General features: G+C 56.8%; 7 protein-coding genes across 7 annotated transcripts; 2 read left to right on the top strand and 5 right to left on the bottom strand.

Moving 5' to 3' along the window:
- Positions 1-82: 82 nt before the first annotated feature.
- MKK02DRAFT_17854 (uncharacterized protein) lies at positions 83-2,629 on the bottom strand (the record flags this gene model as incomplete). The annotated part of the gene is made up of 8 exons (XM_053085847.1): positions 83-517; positions 617-964; positions 1,015-1,204; positions 1,271-1,498; positions 1,559-1,661; positions 1,713-1,832; positions 1,894-2,116; positions 2,300-2,629. The coding sequence occupies 8 exons, from the start codon at positions 2,627-2,629 to the stop codon at positions 83-85; spliced, it is 1,977 nt and encodes a 658-aa protein (XP_052944068.1).
- A 791-nt stretch (positions 2,630-3,420) lies between these two features.
- On the top strand, positions 3,421-4,086 carry MKK02DRAFT_38964 (uncharacterized protein; the record flags this gene model as incomplete). Its single annotated transcript, XM_053090373.1, has 1 exon — positions 3,421-4,086. The coding sequence occupies one exon, from the start codon at positions 3,421-3,423 to the stop codon at positions 4,084-4,086; it is 666 nt and encodes a 221-aa protein (XP_052944067.1).
- A 248-nt stretch (positions 4,087-4,334) lies between these two features.
- MKK02DRAFT_38963 (acyl-CoA dehydrogenase/oxidase) lies at positions 4,335-6,409 on the bottom strand (the record flags this gene model as incomplete). The annotated part of the gene is made up of 15 exons (XM_053090372.1): positions 4,335-4,474; positions 4,532-4,553; positions 4,598-4,669; positions 4,721-4,803; positions 4,852-4,955; positions 5,019-5,109; positions 5,160-5,214; positions 5,259-5,403; positions 5,463-5,622; positions 5,690-5,732; positions 5,777-5,817; positions 5,880-5,985; positions 6,067-6,150; positions 6,199-6,288; positions 6,356-6,409. 15 exons carry the CDS (start codon positions 6,407-6,409, stop codon positions 4,335-4,337), a joined length of 1,290 nt encoding a protein of 429 aa, XP_052944066.1.
- A 680-nt stretch (positions 6,410-7,089) lies between these two features.
- On the bottom strand, positions 7,090-8,682 carry MKK02DRAFT_34797 (putative methionine adenosyltransferase; the record flags this gene model as incomplete). The annotated part of the gene is made up of 6 exons (XM_053089020.1): positions 7,090-7,196; positions 7,242-7,912; positions 7,956-8,167; positions 8,212-8,265; positions 8,316-8,409; positions 8,630-8,682. 6 exons carry the CDS (start codon positions 8,680-8,682, stop codon positions 7,090-7,092), a joined length of 1,191 nt encoding a protein of 396 aa, XP_052944065.1.
- A 481-nt stretch (positions 8,683-9,163) lies between these two features.
- On the bottom strand, positions 9,164-10,314 carry MKK02DRAFT_17188 (uncharacterized protein; the record flags this gene model as incomplete). Its single annotated transcript, XM_053085751.1, has 5 exons — positions 9,164-9,561; positions 9,610-9,734; positions 9,794-9,975; positions 10,020-10,104; positions 10,157-10,314. Coding segments are annotated over 5 exons (948 nt in total), but the record flags the coding sequence as incomplete, so codon positions are not given.
- Positions 10,315-11,658: 1,344 nt separating this feature from the next.
- Positions 11,659-13,549, top strand: MKK02DRAFT_28925 (uncharacterized protein; the record flags this gene model as incomplete). The annotated part of the gene is made up of 9 exons (XM_053087670.1): positions 11,659-12,073; positions 12,132-12,250; positions 12,361-12,461; positions 12,539-12,627; positions 12,687-12,864; positions 12,912-13,036; positions 13,106-13,306; positions 13,336-13,424; positions 13,460-13,549. The coding sequence occupies 9 exons, from the start codon at positions 11,659-11,661 to the stop codon at positions 13,547-13,549; spliced, it is 1,407 nt and encodes a 468-aa protein (XP_052944063.1).
- A 1,204-nt stretch (positions 13,550-14,753) lies between these two features.
- On the bottom strand, positions 14,754-16,617 carry MKK02DRAFT_28924 (uncharacterized protein; the record flags this gene model as incomplete). Its single annotated transcript, XM_053087669.1, has 3 exons — positions 14,754-14,887; positions 14,955-15,263; positions 15,558-16,617. 3 exons carry the CDS (start codon positions 16,615-16,617, stop codon positions 14,754-14,756), a joined length of 1,503 nt encoding a protein of 500 aa, XP_052944062.1.
- Between the last annotated feature and the right edge of the window lie 23 nt (positions 16,618-16,640).

The following is a 16,640-nucleotide window of genomic DNA, read 5'->3' as shown; positions in this document are numbered from 1 at the left end:
AATGACCCTGTGCACAGCCTGGCTGGACCTGCACATATTTGCCTCTCGAGCTCCTCGGAAACGTCAAGAGAGTCCATACCTCCTATATTCGTCCCTTCATATTACCCAACGTCCCCTTCTTCTTTCCCCCAAACTTGTTCGTCATACCTCCTCGACCGGCGGCGTATGGGCTGTAGTTACCGGACGGCCGCTGTCCTCCGCCGCCCCCTCCCCCACCGTAATTCCGTCCCCTCTTCCCCCTACCTCCGCTCCCTCTGGGCGAGGACGGTCCGGGTCGTCCCCTGATAGGTGGCGTACCATAAAATAATGCTTCGGATATGGGTGTCCGTATGCGACTGGCTGGCGTGCTCAACGCTGCACCGAATTTGTCCATTGGATTCGGTCCTTCCCGCTCGTCGTCATCATCCGCCGTCTTGTACGACCGGGGAGGTGATAATGGCGCCTGTGATTGTCCATCCGACCGATTGTCGAATCTCGATGAAAAGTGCGGCGTGGCCGTGTTAAGTTGCTTGACGTTCTGAGCCACCGACCGCGGAGTCATTGGAGAACCGTTCCCGTTCCCGTTCCTCCGCGCCTGCAACTCCTTGACTGCCGCCATCGGACCCTTCGCCTTGACGGGCTGCCGCATCGCATCCTCCTCTTCCGCCTCGTCCACCCGCTTCCGCTTTCCGCCATTCCCGTTGACCTGCGCATGCCCATTCGCAGCCGGCGTCCCGTTCCCATTCGCCCGCGGTGGTGGCGCCTGGAACTCCTCTCCCTCCGGTATCCGGATATAGCTGAGAAGATATGCCGTCTTGTCAGACTTGATGTCCCCGAGTCTGACGCCCGACATGTCCTCATCGTCCGCTTGATACCAGTTCCCGTTGGGCGCCCGGACGTATGCCGTGTAGTGGCCATATCGAAGATCGGCACCGCGGTGACATGTGACTCCGAAAAGGCGGTATTTTGTACTTGTTCCGCCAGCCTGCAGCGTCAGCTCAGATCAGGTCCACCATCGATCCCACGGTAGCTCACCTTCGGATCGACCATATATGGCGCAATATCTAAAAACTCGTCAAAGCCGATATGTTGGTTGTACTTGTCCGCTCGAGCTTTCCCGTTCCAGGAGTTGTAGTTCATGCTGAAGCGTTTGAGATGGAGGGTGAGGACAGGTGGTGCCTCGGCGATTCGGAAGCTCTTTGTAGCGTTTGCTTTGGCTTTACAGCTATAGGGTCAGCATGTAGACCGCGTATCGTCTGAACTCAATGAGGCAAATAGGAAACTAGCTCACCTCTCGCAATGATACTTGTTATCACCTTCGAGCTTGTCCTCCTTGACGAACCCCGCCAACATCGCTGTCAGCGTCCGCTTACTCGGCCCGCAATCCAACGACAAGTCCAGAAAGTGGTCGAACGTATCGGACGGTTTTGAGCATTTGGAGCAAACGACACGGGAACGGACGCGGCCGCCCCATATCCGGTGGACCCAAGTGGTATGTTTGACCTTCTCAGGTGTGTCTCTGTATGGTCAGCGCGAACCGATGGTATTGAGCCAGGACGGGAGGAGGAAAGGGACGCACTTTGGGAATCCCGCCAGCGCGCTATTTTGTAACGCATCGCAAGCGAATCTGAAAAACTCGTGCGTGTCCTCCTGCCTAGTCTTGCTGAAGCCCTTCTTAATGACTGGCTTCATCAGCTCATATCGTATCCGGACGAACGATGAGGCCAACTCACGAAACAGATTATTATGCACAAGCTTGGGCTGATACATCTTCTTACTCCAATGCTCCTTGATCATATCCTGCATGATACACAGCAGGCAGAACCTGCTTTTCGTTCGAGTCGCCTTGATACCTGTCCGGTCAGCTGCTGTCTCACTTTGCTAGCAGGACGAGTAGAGGAGATAGTTACGCACAGGTCTCGCTATCGTGCGCTAGGGCCTCCCGGACAAATGGCGGGGTGTGCATCATCACTTGCAGCGTGGCATTCGCGTAGCACGCCATGCTGGGGTTGTACAGTCCCGCTCCAGCCCGCTTGAGGCCAGCGAGCTCCGAGGGGTAATGCAAGGCTTCGTCGGATATGGGATCGTGTAGAGATTTGCCGTCTGTCAACGAGGATGCAACGGCGGGCGTTGGGGGCTGCGCGGGTGCTCCAGTACCGTTCGCCTTCTTGGTGGGCGTGGCAGATGTGGAGGCGGACGTTGATTGCGTCGGTGTGGGGAGAGCAGGAGCAGCTGGCAGAGTAGGAGCAGTTGGGGACGGCGAGACCGAAGGAGAGGCTTTACGGCGTAGATGAGGAGGAGTCGATGGGCCAGCTTTGACCCTCCGCGGTTCCTCTCCGTTCGCCATCTTTCCCTTCCGTGGTGTATTCTCACCCTTAGACTCCTCCTCTCCCGCCTCATCCTCCCCAGTAGGCGTGCTTGCCCCGCTCGCCCCGTTCGCCCCGTTCTGACGGACTGGCTCGAGCCGCAGCAAGGTCCTAGGCGGGCTAGGCGGACCCGGGAACACCTCCCTCAGTCCAGTCTGAGGTGCGAAGGACGCCCGTCCCACCGGCTCCCCAAACGCCAGCGGAGTAGCGAGGAGGTCTCGCAGAAAGCCCGAACCCGAGCCTGACGCCGATGCGGAGGAGGGCCCGTTCGCGGTCGAGCCCATAGGCCCTCGGAGGGGAAGGAGGAGGCTCATCGTACGTCTCCTGGACCGGAAGATACGTGAGGACCGGATAGCGCGCGTTCTGGGTCCGGAAGAGCTGCTGCGTGCGCTGTAGAGCGCTTTTAAGGGGTTGTTGTTGTTGGTCGTAGAGGGAGCGAAATGTCGGCTGGTCAGCTCGGGTGAAAGAAATTCGATGTGGCGGTGCCGGCAGCAGCAAGTGGCACTTTGCCACCATGCCCATATGATCACTGCGTGATCCAGTTCGAAAAGATCAGGACTAGTCAGCCTCACAGCATGAGACCCCCACAGCTGGCGCTCTGTGGAGCCTCTGCGACACATAGCGCGATGCACGTCTCGCCATGAGCCAGACTGCAGATTCTGCTGCCAAGTCTAGCTGTATATATGTCGTGCGGACTCTGGTCTATACGCGCCCCGTCCTCCGCTAGCCTTCCCTTGGTGCACCCCTCCACTTGCTCCCTCTGTTGGCCACCTGGGACCAGACTTCACTAGAAGATTCCAGGTGATCCTAGAGCGTCCCTGGGAACGCGGGATCCTTTCAGGGGGAGAAACAACGTACCTTTCACTGTCGCTGCATGGCCCGACCTGGCCGGACACATGTCTGGGCTAGGCAACATATCTAGCGGTCCCCAATCGTCTCGCTTTTTATACGTTGTCAATCATCTCTGTTCCACTATCCAACTGACTGCCTTTCATTCCCATACCTACACCCCGACAGCAATGGCGCGCCTACCACCATCAATCCGCTGCCCAGTGACTCGCTCACTGCAGAGGACATGGAAACCCAGCTTGACACCGCTCTTTCGAAGCTCTTAGTGTACAAGACCGAGCCGGGCCCGACCGATACCGACCACGTCTACAACTACGCATACCACGAAGACCGCGAGTCCACGCTCATTCCCGCCGAGAAGCTGGACCAGATACACGACAAATGGAAGATCTCCAACGAGATTCTCGATCGGAAGACGAGGCTTATCGACAAGGTCGGCCGCTTGCTCGCTCACATGCGCAGAGTCGGCCTCACCCAGGTAGGATCCAATGCTCTGTGGAAGACCGTTACGACTCTGTACTCGCGGGAGGAGCTATCACTCGGTGAACGGGAGTGCAATCTCTTCCGCGAGGGCATGATGAGGTGCCGTCACTGGTCTCATGAAGAAACAAAAGGGAGACCACCCCTTCCCGATCCGTCGACACTGACTCCGGTGGACGAGGAGATACGCACGATCATACGGGCCCTCTCAGAGGTGCTTCAGCAGAACAAGGATGAGGTGGATACATTCTTCGAGACAGGCCAACCGAACAAGGTCCTTATGAGGTCGGTGGACAGCCAAGGGATGGAGGTTGCCTGGATGGGAGTGCCGAGCGGCCCGGAAGCATCGAGCAGTGAGCGCGAGGATCGCAAGGGCGGGGAAGTTTGGCGTGACGGTAAGGAGCAAGAGTAGAGCAAAGCCTCGTCAGGGTTCTACTCGATCGTTAATGTGCATGATTGTCTGCTGTTTGGCTTTACAGAGTCAGCGACCGTGTTAGATTGGTCAGTGGTTTTAGTATATCAGTGTCAGCTCAAAGTAATTGCTGCGGAGTCACTGGCTTGACCATGTCCGCATCAGATGGAGCAAAAAAGTCAGGCATACAACAGATCAGAGCGCTGAGGGTTGAAGCTTCGGCTTCCCACGCTTCATAAAATGAGGGATCATTGCGCGATGGCCTTCCCTTCCGCCTTGGCGAATACCTCATTGAACCCTCGTCCAATCAACATCCTCCGAATCTCCTGTGTTCCCGCACCGACTGTGTATAGCCTCGAATCACGAAGAAGCCGGCCAGCGTCGTAATCTGCCTGTATCAGCCCAGTCCTCCGACCAGTGCATGTCAGTCAATAATCGTTCTCACCATTAATGTAGCCATTTCCACCCTGAAAATCAGCTGAAGCACTCTCGACGTGTAAGTGCCACTCACGAGACATTGCTGAGCCTCCATCGAGACCTCTACAGCCCGATCCGACGAGTACAAAATCGATCCTGCGCAATCCTGCCGATCAGCACGATTCTTCAATCTACCGAAGACCAAAACCCCACTGACCTGTCTTGACACATTGCCTGCATCACATGCCCGTGCCACCGCATACGTGTACGCCCTAGACGCCGACAGCTTGGTATACATATCTTGCTAGTCAGCTGTGGCCAAGACGATGAATGCCAATGACTCCTCACCGGCCAGCTTGCCCTGCATCAGCTGCATGGTCGCTATTGGTTTCCCAAATTGATAGCGTTCGTGGGTGTACTCGAGGGTGAGGTCCATAGCTGCCTGCATAATACTTGACCGTCAGCTCTCCTTCCCACACACCGGTGCTGAGGTATGCGTGGCGATGCAAGCTCACCCTAATGGTCCACCTGAAAGAACCAAACGCTCCAGGTCAAGACCCGACATGAGTACCGCAGCTCCCTTGCCGACCTCGCCAAGGACATTCTCTGCGTCGTCAGTCAAGATCGCCCACAATACACGCGGAGATGTAGCTGACCTTCTGGTATCTCAACATTATCAAAGAAGATCTCAGCGGTCGGACTTCCCCTCATCTACACGATCAGCTCGAATCACTTCCCCCTACAGCCACACTCACTCCGAATTTGTCCAGCTTCTCTCCGACCTCGAACCCCTTGAACCCCCTCTCCACCAAGAACGCGGTGATGCCCTTACTTGGCGGTCCCTCCTTGTTGGTCCGAGCGTACACGATGAAGGTTGACGATATTGGGGCATTCGTGATCCTGTACCGCGTCAGCTCTTCCATCATACCATGATCCTGGAACGGGCCCCCTAAGCTCACCAGCATTTACTCCCATTCAGTACCCACACGCCATCCCGCTTCTCCGCTTTCGTCTTCATACTGACAACGTCTGACCCGGCGTTCGGCTCGGACATGGCTAAGGAGCCGACGTGTTCGCCTGTAAGGAGTTTGGGGAGGTATTTGTCGAGCTGCGTCGGTGCTGGACGGTCAGCTTTAGTTCCTGCTCGCGTTCCCTGCCGGCAGGAGGGAGGAGGGAGATAACTTACTACCCCATCGCTTAAGCTGATTGACCATCAAGTTTGAGTGCGCCTATACATCAGCTTCAGCTCGGGATCACGAGCGAGGTAGCTCACCCCATAACTCAGCGCGATCGATGCGGACGCCCGACTCAATTCTGCCTCGTCAGCTCAGTCCAAAACTCCGCCTACCATCGGCCGAGAAGCCAAGGTCACTTACCTTCCATAGCCACCGTATGCTCCAGATATCCCAGCCCCAATCCTCCCATCTTCTCTGGTACAGTGACACCGAGGAGGCCCATCTCGCCCATCTTAGGGAAGAGGTCCTGGCTATCAGCTCACCGCTCCGATCGAGACGGAATGACCGTCAAGCCGGTTATGGTATCTCGCCTGAAGACGAGACTGACCTCGGGCATCTGGTTCGTCTTGTCAATAGAAGCTGCCCTAGGAGCTATTTCCTTCTGTGCAAAGTCCGATACGACCTGTCTGAACTGCCTTGATCAGCTCTTTGTCTCTTTACCCGAATGAGTCGAGTATACCTCTTCTTGCTCCGGAGTCAGGCCCGCGACGGCGGCATTGTATGAAGTATACTCTCGCCGCCCAGTTACCAGGACATGTCTGAGTCGGGACTGAGGACATCAGTACACGCAGTCAGTGGCGCCCGTTGGCGCGGAAGCCAGCGAGATGACAACTCACACTGCCAGCGACGGCGGTCTTGATCGCTCGCGCGGGAATCGTGCGGATTGACATGGCTACTTTTGTTCAAGGAGTAGATCAGTATCGATGAGTGAGTTGCTGCTGGGTCTAAGGTGTTTCCCCAAGGTACAGATCCGAATAGCAAGCGCGATGCTGAGCGAGAGTGAGCAAGTGAAGTGGACCACCCGGGTATGGCAAGCTCCGGCCGGCTCTCGGCGCGCGGCTCCCGGACGCGTCGAGCGGACATCACCGGATCACCGGCACCGCGCTTCAGCTCCCTCATCGAGCAAGCGTCAGAGAGCGAGGTGAGCCGGTGGAAGTGCAACGTACAGACTGGTCGCGGTTGAGCGCATTCATCCCAAAATATGAACCCTACCAAGGCTTGACAGATGCTAACAACGTTTCCGAACTCTACTCTAGGCGAAATCCGAAAGAAAATTGCGGTATGGGATGGTAGGGGGTGTATCTATGAAAGGCCGGAATGAATAATGCGAGTGGGTATACCTATACTTGACGAGTCTCTATCTATATATTGTCGGATGTGGTGGGAGATTAGGTATACAAGGATGGGCGTATGAGAATGTGGGGTTTGGGTCGTGATCTATGCTATTGTTTTTGGTTGTTGGGGGTGGGGGAGGAACGGGGGGACGAGGTGGAGCTCGTCGGTGGGATCCTGGTGGATGACCCTAATGGGGAGCGGAGGGGGAAGAGGGGAAGGGATCGGCCGAAACCGCTCAAAACTTGAGCGACTTGGGCTTCTCCCAGTTGTACGCCTCGTTACCGAAGTGACCGTACGAGGCCGTCTTGAGGTAGATGGGCTTCTGGAGGTCGAGCTCACGCACTGACAGTCAGCATTTGCCAATTGACCAGACTAGACTGTACTTACCGATGACTCCCGGACGGAGGTCCCAGTTCTTGCGGATGATATCCACGAGGTCGGCATCGCTCTTCGAGCCGGTTCCGTACGAGTCGACGTAGATGGAGAGGGGCTCTGCGACACCGATGGCGTACGAGAGCTGGACAAGGGCGCGCTTGGCGAGGCCAGCAGCGACGAGGGACTTGGCGATCCACCGGGCAGTGTAGGCGGCCGATCGGTCGACCTTGGACCAGTCCTTTCCGGAGAAGGCACCACCACCGTGGGCTCCCCAACCACCGTACGTGTCGACGATGATCTTACGGCCGGTAAGACCGGCATCACCCTGGGGACCACCGATAACGAAACGGCCGGAGGGCTGGATGTGGAGGATGGTCTTGTCGTCAAGCATGTTCTTGGGGATAACCTTCTTGACAATCTTCTCGATGAGCTCCGTGCGGAGGTCCTCGGTGGAGATCTCCTCGGCGTGCTGGGTGGAGATGACGACAGTGTCGACACGGAGGGGAACGACGGATCCGTCAGACTCCTTCTTGTACTCGACAGTGACCTGGGTCTTGGAGTCGGGGCGGAGCCAGCCGAGCGAGCCATCACGACGGGCAGCGGCCATAGCAGAGTTGAGCTTGTGGGCAAGGGTGATGGTGAGGGGCATCATCTCGGGGGTCTCGTCGGTAGCGTAGCCGAACCTGGTCGTCAGCTCTGGCCGAACATACACGGCTACCAGCTCACATGATACCCTGGTCACCGGCACCGTGGCTCTCCAAGTTTCCGTGGTCGAGACCCTGGGCGATATCGGGCGACTGCTGCTCGATAGCGACCAAGACGTTGCAGGTCTTGTAGTCGAAGCCCTTGTCGGACGAGTCGTACCCGATCTGCTTGATGGTGTTACGGACGACGGCCTGGAAGTCGATGTTGGCACGGGTCGAGATTTCACCGAAGACCTAAGAGTCAGCTAGCGTTCCTCACCGTGGAAGATCAGGCTCACCATGATCATACCGGTCTTGGCAGCGGTCTCGCAGGCGACCTTGGAGAAGGGATCCTGATTGATCAGCTTCTGTGACAGGATCGTCCACGGCTGAGGAAGCTTACCTGAGCGAGGCAGGCATCGAGGATGGCGTCCGAAACCTGGTCACAGATCTTGTCCGGGTGACCCTCACCGACCGACTCGGAGGTGAAGAGGAAGCTGTCATGTCAGCGTGATGCAGAAAAGAACCAGCTTCCTCAAGGCCCCCTTTGCATCGCCATCCCGCCCAGATCACTCGGAGTGACTAGGAGATCGGCTGGCCAGTCACCAGCACCCCTCTGCGAAGCGCCATCACCCCATCAACCCCGCAGAAGCAGCAACGTGCGCTCTCCCCAAACTTTTTCCCTGACCCCCAATCGCCAGCTGAAGCAGGACTTACTGCCCGGGAGCGAGCTCGTGAGACGAAGAGTTGCCGTTAGCTGCGATGGCCATTGTGACTGCGTGTTTAGGAGGATAGGTAAGTAGAGGTAAGGAGGGTATAAGAGAAGTAGATATGATGGAGGTGAAGGGGTTGGGGGTTGTGCCAAAAAGTCCGAGCGTTGGCAGCTGCTTGCTTCGGTGGATGGGCCGATGGCGTGCCGTGTCGCCGTAAGACCCTGAAAAAATTGAAAACAGACGCACGGACTGTGCAGGCACGGAGATTGGCTCACTAACCGTCCCTATTGGGGTGGCGGGTGGCGGCGAGGGGTGGGTAGCGTGCTGTCCACGCTCTATGTCACTTGTTACAGCCTCGCGTGAGCCTGTCACGATCGTACGGAGCGAGTAATAGAGAAGTGTTGCATCTGACAAAAAAAGTCCTCCGATAATTCTCGACTGCATTGGGCTAGTCGAGGTCTGCACCCTCCGGAGCATACTGCAGCCCGCCCGAGTCCCTCATCCTGTTCTTGTACTTGGCGTAGGACCTCTCCGTGGGCTATATCGTCAGTCGTTCCCTCGACGGTGACCAGTCTACACGTACGGGCAAGTAAGGAAGACCAAGCTTTTCAAAGATCTCCTTCTCGTCCTTGACCAAGATCTCTGTGCCCTCCTTGATCATCGCTACCGAGTCAGCTTCGTCCCCGGCGGTAGATAGGCTGAAGGAACACTTACGGACTGTGCCGCCGATAGGGGTGGTCCTTTCGCCCATACCATACTCATTGAGCAGCCAACCCTTACTGTTCGCCTTGGACCGGACGATCTTCATCAGGAGGTCGTCACCCGAGTTGCCGAGGAGCATGTAGGGCAGTGACTGGGTGGGACAGAGGCGGATGTCCATCTGGCGGTGAGTCGAGGTGGGAGTGAGCTGGGTCAGGGCTAGGATCTTCTTCTCGCCTACGTGTATCAGCTCGGCAGGTTTTTAGATGCTGTCGTCAGACTCACCGCCAGAGAAGATCTTCACTTCGTCCAGAATCCCCGCTCTCAGCAACGCCCTCTTCACTTTGCCCATAAGACTGTCTGGTCGGATACCAGCCTTGACCTTCTCGGTATCGCGCTCGACGTAGGATCTAGGGTATCAGCTGAGTGGTCTCTGCCTAGATCGGGGAACATCAAGGAGGCAGCTTACGGGTGCCAGACCACCACATCCATATCCGAACTCAACATCTCGCCCCTCCTGTAGCTCCCCATGATCTCGAACCCGTACTCTGGATCCGCCCTCTTCAGTGCCTTGGTAATGTTGGCTCGGAACATCTCGATCTCAGCGCGAGGCATCATCTCCTCCATATCCTCGTGGTAGGTGAGAGCAAGCTACTGCATCAGCTCTGTAGCACGATGGGTGAGAGTAGGCTTACCTTCTGCGCATCGTACACCTTCCGTCCGAACTCCTTGTCCGTGGAGTTGAGCAGATCCTCATACGTCCTAGCTCCGTTCTCAACGCTGCTCATATCAGCTTCTATTCTCGCACAGCGCAGCCGAGAGCTGAACTCACTATCCCGCAGCCTTGATCTTGCCTAGCCCATGGATCCTGTTGAACTTGACGATGGCCTTTTCCTTCTCATCGAGACTCTCCAGCTCGGAGGAGAAGCCAAACTCGAGCAGCTCGCGGATGAGGCGCCAAGTCACGCCATTCTGCGCCATCAGCGATGTACAGTCGAGTGGTCAGCTTGAGATCGGCAGCCGCCGGGACCGAGGCAGACTCACCTCAAGAGATAGGACACCCTCAAGATCATTGATGCTCATCGTCTCCTTCAGCTTCCCATCCTCGCCAACAAGCGAGTATATAGCTCTCAGAGCCGCCTTGTACTCTCCAGAGTCTGGCCATTAGCAAGGACTCGGATCTAACGAGGTGTCAGGGGCTTACTCGTGTCGTTCGGCTTGATGTTACGGAGAGACTGCATCTCCCGGAGATTGTGAAGTAGCATCTTGGTCGGAAGGGTCTGCTGTCCATACTCTGCGAGATCAGCTGATTGCCCTGATCTTACCTTTGAAGTGACCCGGAAACTCACCTGGTCTATAGTCCTTGATGAGCTTGCGGTAGAACTGGTGCCCGCCCTGATAGGCCTGTAGGCTTGACACCGAGAATGACCTGCCGCTTGAGATGGTCGCGAGCGGCTTCGAGGGGAGGACGCCAATCGTCGAGCGAAGACCAGAGGAGGGAGCGGCATGGCGAGCGAGACCAAGAGGCGAGAGGCGAGCTAGGCGGAGCATCTCGCTAGGTGGATGGGCTATACACAAGCGGTGAGAGGTACTGCTGAGTTATGGGTTGAACAATGCGAAGCAAGATGAGAAGCACAAGTGAGAAGAGCGATGTCAAGAGCCATCTCATATAGCTGCCGACCCCTTCAGATGTCTGCTCGGGCTGTCGGAGGCGCTGGTGGGATAAGGTTCGAGCCTTTCACACACCCACTCCGCTCCTCCCGCTCTTTGCGCGTCCATGCCGAAACTGGAAGGTGAGTCGAGGACGATTGGACTTCCGGGATCGCGCGAACGCCGCATCGCCCTCTTGTGACTGGTATGAAAGTGCTCATGCTCGACAGCGGGTCACAGAGATGCTATTGATCAAGACGAGAGGCAGATAGTGGAAGAGAAGACGCGAGAGGAAAAGCTCCGAACACGGGGCAAATGTTTCAGCAGAGCGTTCTCGTAAAGCGCGCCGATGAGGAATGTGGCGCGTCGCGCGTCGGATTCTGCGAGACACAGAGCATTTCTGCACCATGGACACGCCTGATACTGCCTAATGGGCCGGTGGGTGGTGGTCAGACACTATTGAAGAGATTGCTATTGCTGAAAATTGTCCGTGTGTAGAAGTAGAAGCCGGAGTAAATGTTCACCGAGATGCCAAGGTTTACTGCGCGCAGCTGGCGAGCGGGCCGGCAGCAAGTTGACGATCTTGACGGGGTGGGTGAAAGGGAAGCGGGCCAGTGACCATCTCTATCCTCTTCCGTCTCGTCATACTTATCATCTACCACCATCCTGATCAAGGAACCCTACATGCTGTCCCGCGCTGTCACGCTCGGCTTTCGGGCTCTCCGACCCGCCATCCTCAAGAGCCGGCATGGTTGGATTCGTGCTTCGTCGCTCCCCGTTCCGCGGGCCTGCATTGGCGCCCGGTACATCTCTGCTACTACTGTGCCCCGCTTTGTGTCCCATGAGGACCCCAAAGACGTCGATAGCCCCGATGACGCGGCGCCAGGCGAAACCGACCCTGCGGCTACGCCGGACAATGAAATCGAAGTGTCAGAGGAAGCGAAGGAGGAGGCGGAAGTCAAGGTCATACCGCCGGCCATCCATGAACTACTCCTGGCTATTGGACCAGACTATAGATATCGTGTCCTCGATACTACCAACTTGTTGCGGACGCTCAAGGACGTACAGTCCCTCTATGGGTTCTGCAACAGGAGTACGAGTAAGTTTTGTAGTGCAAAACAACTTTACTGTGCCAAAGGAGATCGGCTCATCAACAGTCCCCGAGGAGATGAAAGCTGTCATTGTGGCGCTACACCCCCTCTGCTATCCCAGCGTCGATGCTGGCCCGAGGGAGAGCGTCAGTGTCAGGGAGATCGAGGACGTCTGGCCCCACAGAGTGGGTCAAATCCGTCCTGTATCTTCGCCTGATTCGTTTGAGTCAAAGTGGGCTGTACGCTGACTCTCCAGTAAGTGATGAGCTGGAAAGTCATCATTGACCTCATTGAGTGCGGCCAATCCAAGGAGATGCTCGCGCTTGACGATACCGAGCGTGCAGCTGTCAGCTTCAACAAGATGCTCTTTTTCGGGTCGGCCTCCGCTGGACACTGGTCAGTTGATCACCATATACCCACACTACTTTTGTGTCTCTCCAGGCTCGTCATGCGGTCAGAAGCTGATATCAAAGCGCTGATACTAGACTGGGGCTCGCACTGTCCAGGAACTCGTGGCTAATTTGGGTCGCGTGGGGGGCGGAAGCTGCAGTCGAGGCAGAAGGTGAGCATCCCCATTCCGGAACTCTTTGAGCGCAGGGAAGGGCTGATCATGTCAGTTAGCAATCAAGTATCACTCCGACATGGAAAAGATCATTCATCGCTCGGAGATCAAGGCCCTTGGAGATCGCATCGCAGACGCCCTGAGGACCTCGGACGAGCAGTACACCTGTGAATTGCTCGGCGGATACAGGCGTGGGGAAGAATACTCGCCGGTCATCAATATCATGATCTCGCGCCCGTAAGCTGCTTTGTGTATACCAGAAGGTCGGACCGCGCTCAGATCAGATCGTACGTCGTGGACGACCCATACCTGCGGACGAAGGGGATCCACCCTTTCGGTCTCATGGGTGAGATCAAGCGAGTACTCGAGGACGGCTACATGCTTCACCCGAAGAAGATCTTCACTGGAGGTGAGCATTTCGACGAGATTACCAGATCAGATGATATAGTCACTGGCGACATCCGGCTGATCAATCCAGGCGAAAAGCACATCATCGCACTCACGCGGCTTGACTCTGACTCACCTCATCGGCAGCTCAATATCCACCTCTGTCCTACTCAGTCGCTGCCCAATATGCGTCTATGGTATACCGGTGACCAGCGGCTTGTGCGATTCCTAATGTCCGAGGCTCGTCGGGGCGGGAACATGTTGAGCGAGTACGCCATTAGCGATATGAGCGGTGAGCAGAAGTCAATGCTTGTTCGTTAGCGGGGCATGACCTGACGCGCATAGGCACGGACATCATGGTCAAAGACGAGCAGGAGATTTTCCAGCTTCTTGGTGTACCTTGGCTTGAGGTGAGCAACAAAGTCGGCTCAGACTGACGTGATAGCCAACCGAGCGCTCGAATGTCAAATACGGGGATGCTCTGGCGATGTTCAACCAGGACAGATTGGACGAGGCAGTGGCACCGATGGCTTGAGGATTGCGGCTGAACCAGGCCTATTTTGCAGGTAGCTGAGGCGATAAGTAGGAGCTATCGTTGCCTAGTCAAATGATGATGATGTGAGAAAGCTGGTCAATGTTGATCAGCGCCAGGTCAATTACATGAGCCGACATCATCTGTATCTGGTCTACGCCTACTCTACACCCTCCCGCGACCCGCACAGACTCGCAGAAAGACAACAGACGCCGCCATGATATGGACGCCTAGATATCAACCTATACAATCAGCATGTCGCCAAATTAGTCGGAAGCATTGCACACGGAGTGGCCAACACTCACCGGTCCACTCTTTACATTTCCAAAATCCCACCCGCCGCATTACCACATTTGCCCGTCCGGTCGTAACCACCTTGGTGAACGATGTTTGCGGGTCCCAGTGATGCCCATACTCCTCGAGAACCCGTCTTCTGATGTCCTTCCTCAGCTTCTCCGCCTGAGCCGGACTGAGACCTCGATCCCAGTCCACTACATTGACTTCCCCTTTGGCCTCCCAAACCGGCTCCGCCTTCGTCTGCTCCGGCTCTGCCTCCGACGCGGTAGCGACAGTGGGAACGGCGTCCGCTTTCCTCTTGCCAGACTGCCCTTCAATCGCAGACACCCCTTCGCCGCCAGCACTGGGTCCCGCGATGTTCGGCTCCGGCTTGAGCGCGACGTTGATATCGTCCATTGTCGAGGGCAGCTCGTCCTCCGCACCACCCACCGCGATGTTCACCTTGTCCACCGGCTCCTCCTTGACCCGCACATTGATATCGTCGAGGGAGGCGGGTAGGGCACTCTGCTCTCGCTCGACCCTGTTCCCCTCCACCCTCTTTTGCTTCTTAGCTGCCGGCTCTTCGCCCACCTCGGCGCTGTCCGCCGGCGCGGCACCCACGGTTCCTTCTGTCTCTTCGCCTTCCGCCAACACGGGAGCGAGCGGTGTCTTCGGGACGTCGATTGTCTCCTGGATAGCGCGCATGATACGCCATTGTCTGCGCTTCGTGAAATGAAGGGTTGATTCGTCGATTTTGAGATGGGGCGCGTAGACGATCCGGGTGGTACCACCGTGTAAAGCGCAGATGGGGGTAGTGGGGAGGACATTGATTGAGGTGATCGACCGTAGCTTCTTCCACCGCCACTTTTCAGTGTTCAAGAGCTCAACAACGCCCGCTTGGTCCTTCCCCTCAGTCTCGCCCGCACCGAAATCAAGCTTGAGATGCTCGAGGGACGGGAGGTCGTGCGTCAAGACCTCCCAAAGCTCCGGATTGTAGGTCACGCCCGTTTCTTGGAAGAGTTCCGGACAGATGGTGAGCGATTCGACGAGGGGGAAGAGGCTCAGCTGCGGATCTGCCACCGCGGAGTCGAGGAGATAGTCCCGCGCCCACGCCAGCATACCAGCGACGTACTCATACGGCCCGGATTTGATGACGGGTGTTTGACGGTCCGGAAGTGACGTAGCCGACCAAGATAGATGCCGACCTCAGCTTCCGAACCGGCAGGTATGGGAGCGCCGTCGCCGCCGGTTCGGAGGATTTTGACGGCGGCGCGGAGAGCCTCGTCTATCTTCAAGTCGATGGCCTCGTTGGAGAGGTGGTGATCAATGATGAGGGTATCTGAAGCCGGTGCGTCCATGACGCCAGTGAGGGACCTCGGTGAGACGGTCGAGTGCATTTGATATTGAAGCTGCTCGGCTTGCCGCTTGATGCTGCGCACAGCTTGCTGTGATCCACGTGGCACGTGGTGAGATACGTTACGAGGAATGTGTAGTGGAAGCATCAGCGATGATCGATGATCGAATGATCGATGAGCGCGGAGAACGCCAACGGACAAGCTGCCGGTATATGAGCTGTATCAGCCTACCAGCTTCTGTAGCTGCACTCTGACAGACGGTAGGGTGTTTCAGTCTCGAGTCAAAGTTCGCACCCCGCAGAAGTTTGCACTCCACATCTGAATAGATATACCAAGCTGCGCCTCCTTGAACGACCTATGCTATCCCGCTATCCGCTTACACTCCCGCACAGTTACTCTTCGCTGGACTTCCTGCAATATCGCCTCCCCATATCTCCCATAATTCTGCTCCACGCCCTTCCTTATCTTCCCCTCCAACCATCCCGTCTCATCTGGAAGAAGTCCCGTCTCGCTTAGTCCTGCGTCGATATCCTCCATCACCACTGTACCATGTACCTGCTCCGGGCCTGGCTTGCCTATCTCCGTCCGTCGCTCCTTCCCTTCGCCATCCACCTGGTCCGCCAATTCCCCTTTGGCTTTCGGTCCGGCAAAGATGCAGCCCCTCGCGGGAGCAACATGGACCGTTCGCTCAATGACGTCCCTGATCCTATTCGCCCTATCCAGCCGCCTCGTCGGTCCTTGAATAGGCGGCTGCCCAGGCGTCATACGCGACTGCCACCCCATCTCGGGCCACCTCGTGCCCGATGGCGCAAAAGTCACGCGGACTTCACCGCCCGATAACGCCGGGATCCACTGGTGATCCGAGATGCCCGAGATATCGAGGACTTGGAGGTGGCGCCATGATTGATTACGACCGTACGAGATGTATTCAGTGAAGTTCATCTGGGGATGGCTGTTTTCCTCCGCCTTGGGGTCAAAGGCGACGTTGAGAGTGTGGAGGTTGGGGAGCGAGCGGGCAAGAGTGGAGAAGAAGGGCTGGAGTAGGAGGGGACGGGTATGGTGGAAGGCTCCTGGGAGGATCTCGAGAGTCTCCGCGCTGGCAAAGAGGTAGACCTTATCCGTGACCGCTGCTTCCGCGGGGTGCGATGAGGTCCGGGCGGAGAGGTGGGCGATGACCTGGCCGAGGAATGTGGTGATGACCGTCTCTGGTGCGGACTCGACCACGATACGCTTGACTGCTTGAAGAGCTTGCAGCCGGCCAAGGTAAATGGAGACCGTAGGGTCCGACCCGGGAGGTATTGCGGGGTTGTCGCCACCCGACCGTAGGAGGTCGACGGCGAGGCGGAGGGTTGCTGTGCCCACGCCCGTCTCGCCGAAGCGGATCACCTCGTTATCGCGGTCTTTGCCGATGATGAGTGTATGAGAGTTCGCTTCTGTCATTGTAGGATTTATCGTAACTGCAT

This window comes from Dioszegia hungarica (genome assembly GCF_025882075.1).
Source record: "Dioszegia hungarica strain PDD-24b-2 chromosome Unknown MKK02contig_16, whole genome shotgun sequence".
NCBI classification, from domain to species: domain Eukaryota; kingdom Fungi; phylum Basidiomycota; class Tremellomycetes; order Tremellales; family Bulleribasidiaceae; genus Dioszegia; species Dioszegia hungarica.
The sequence above is the reverse complement of the archived record's forward strand: the minus strand, read 5'-3'. Positions and strand labels throughout refer to the sequence as shown.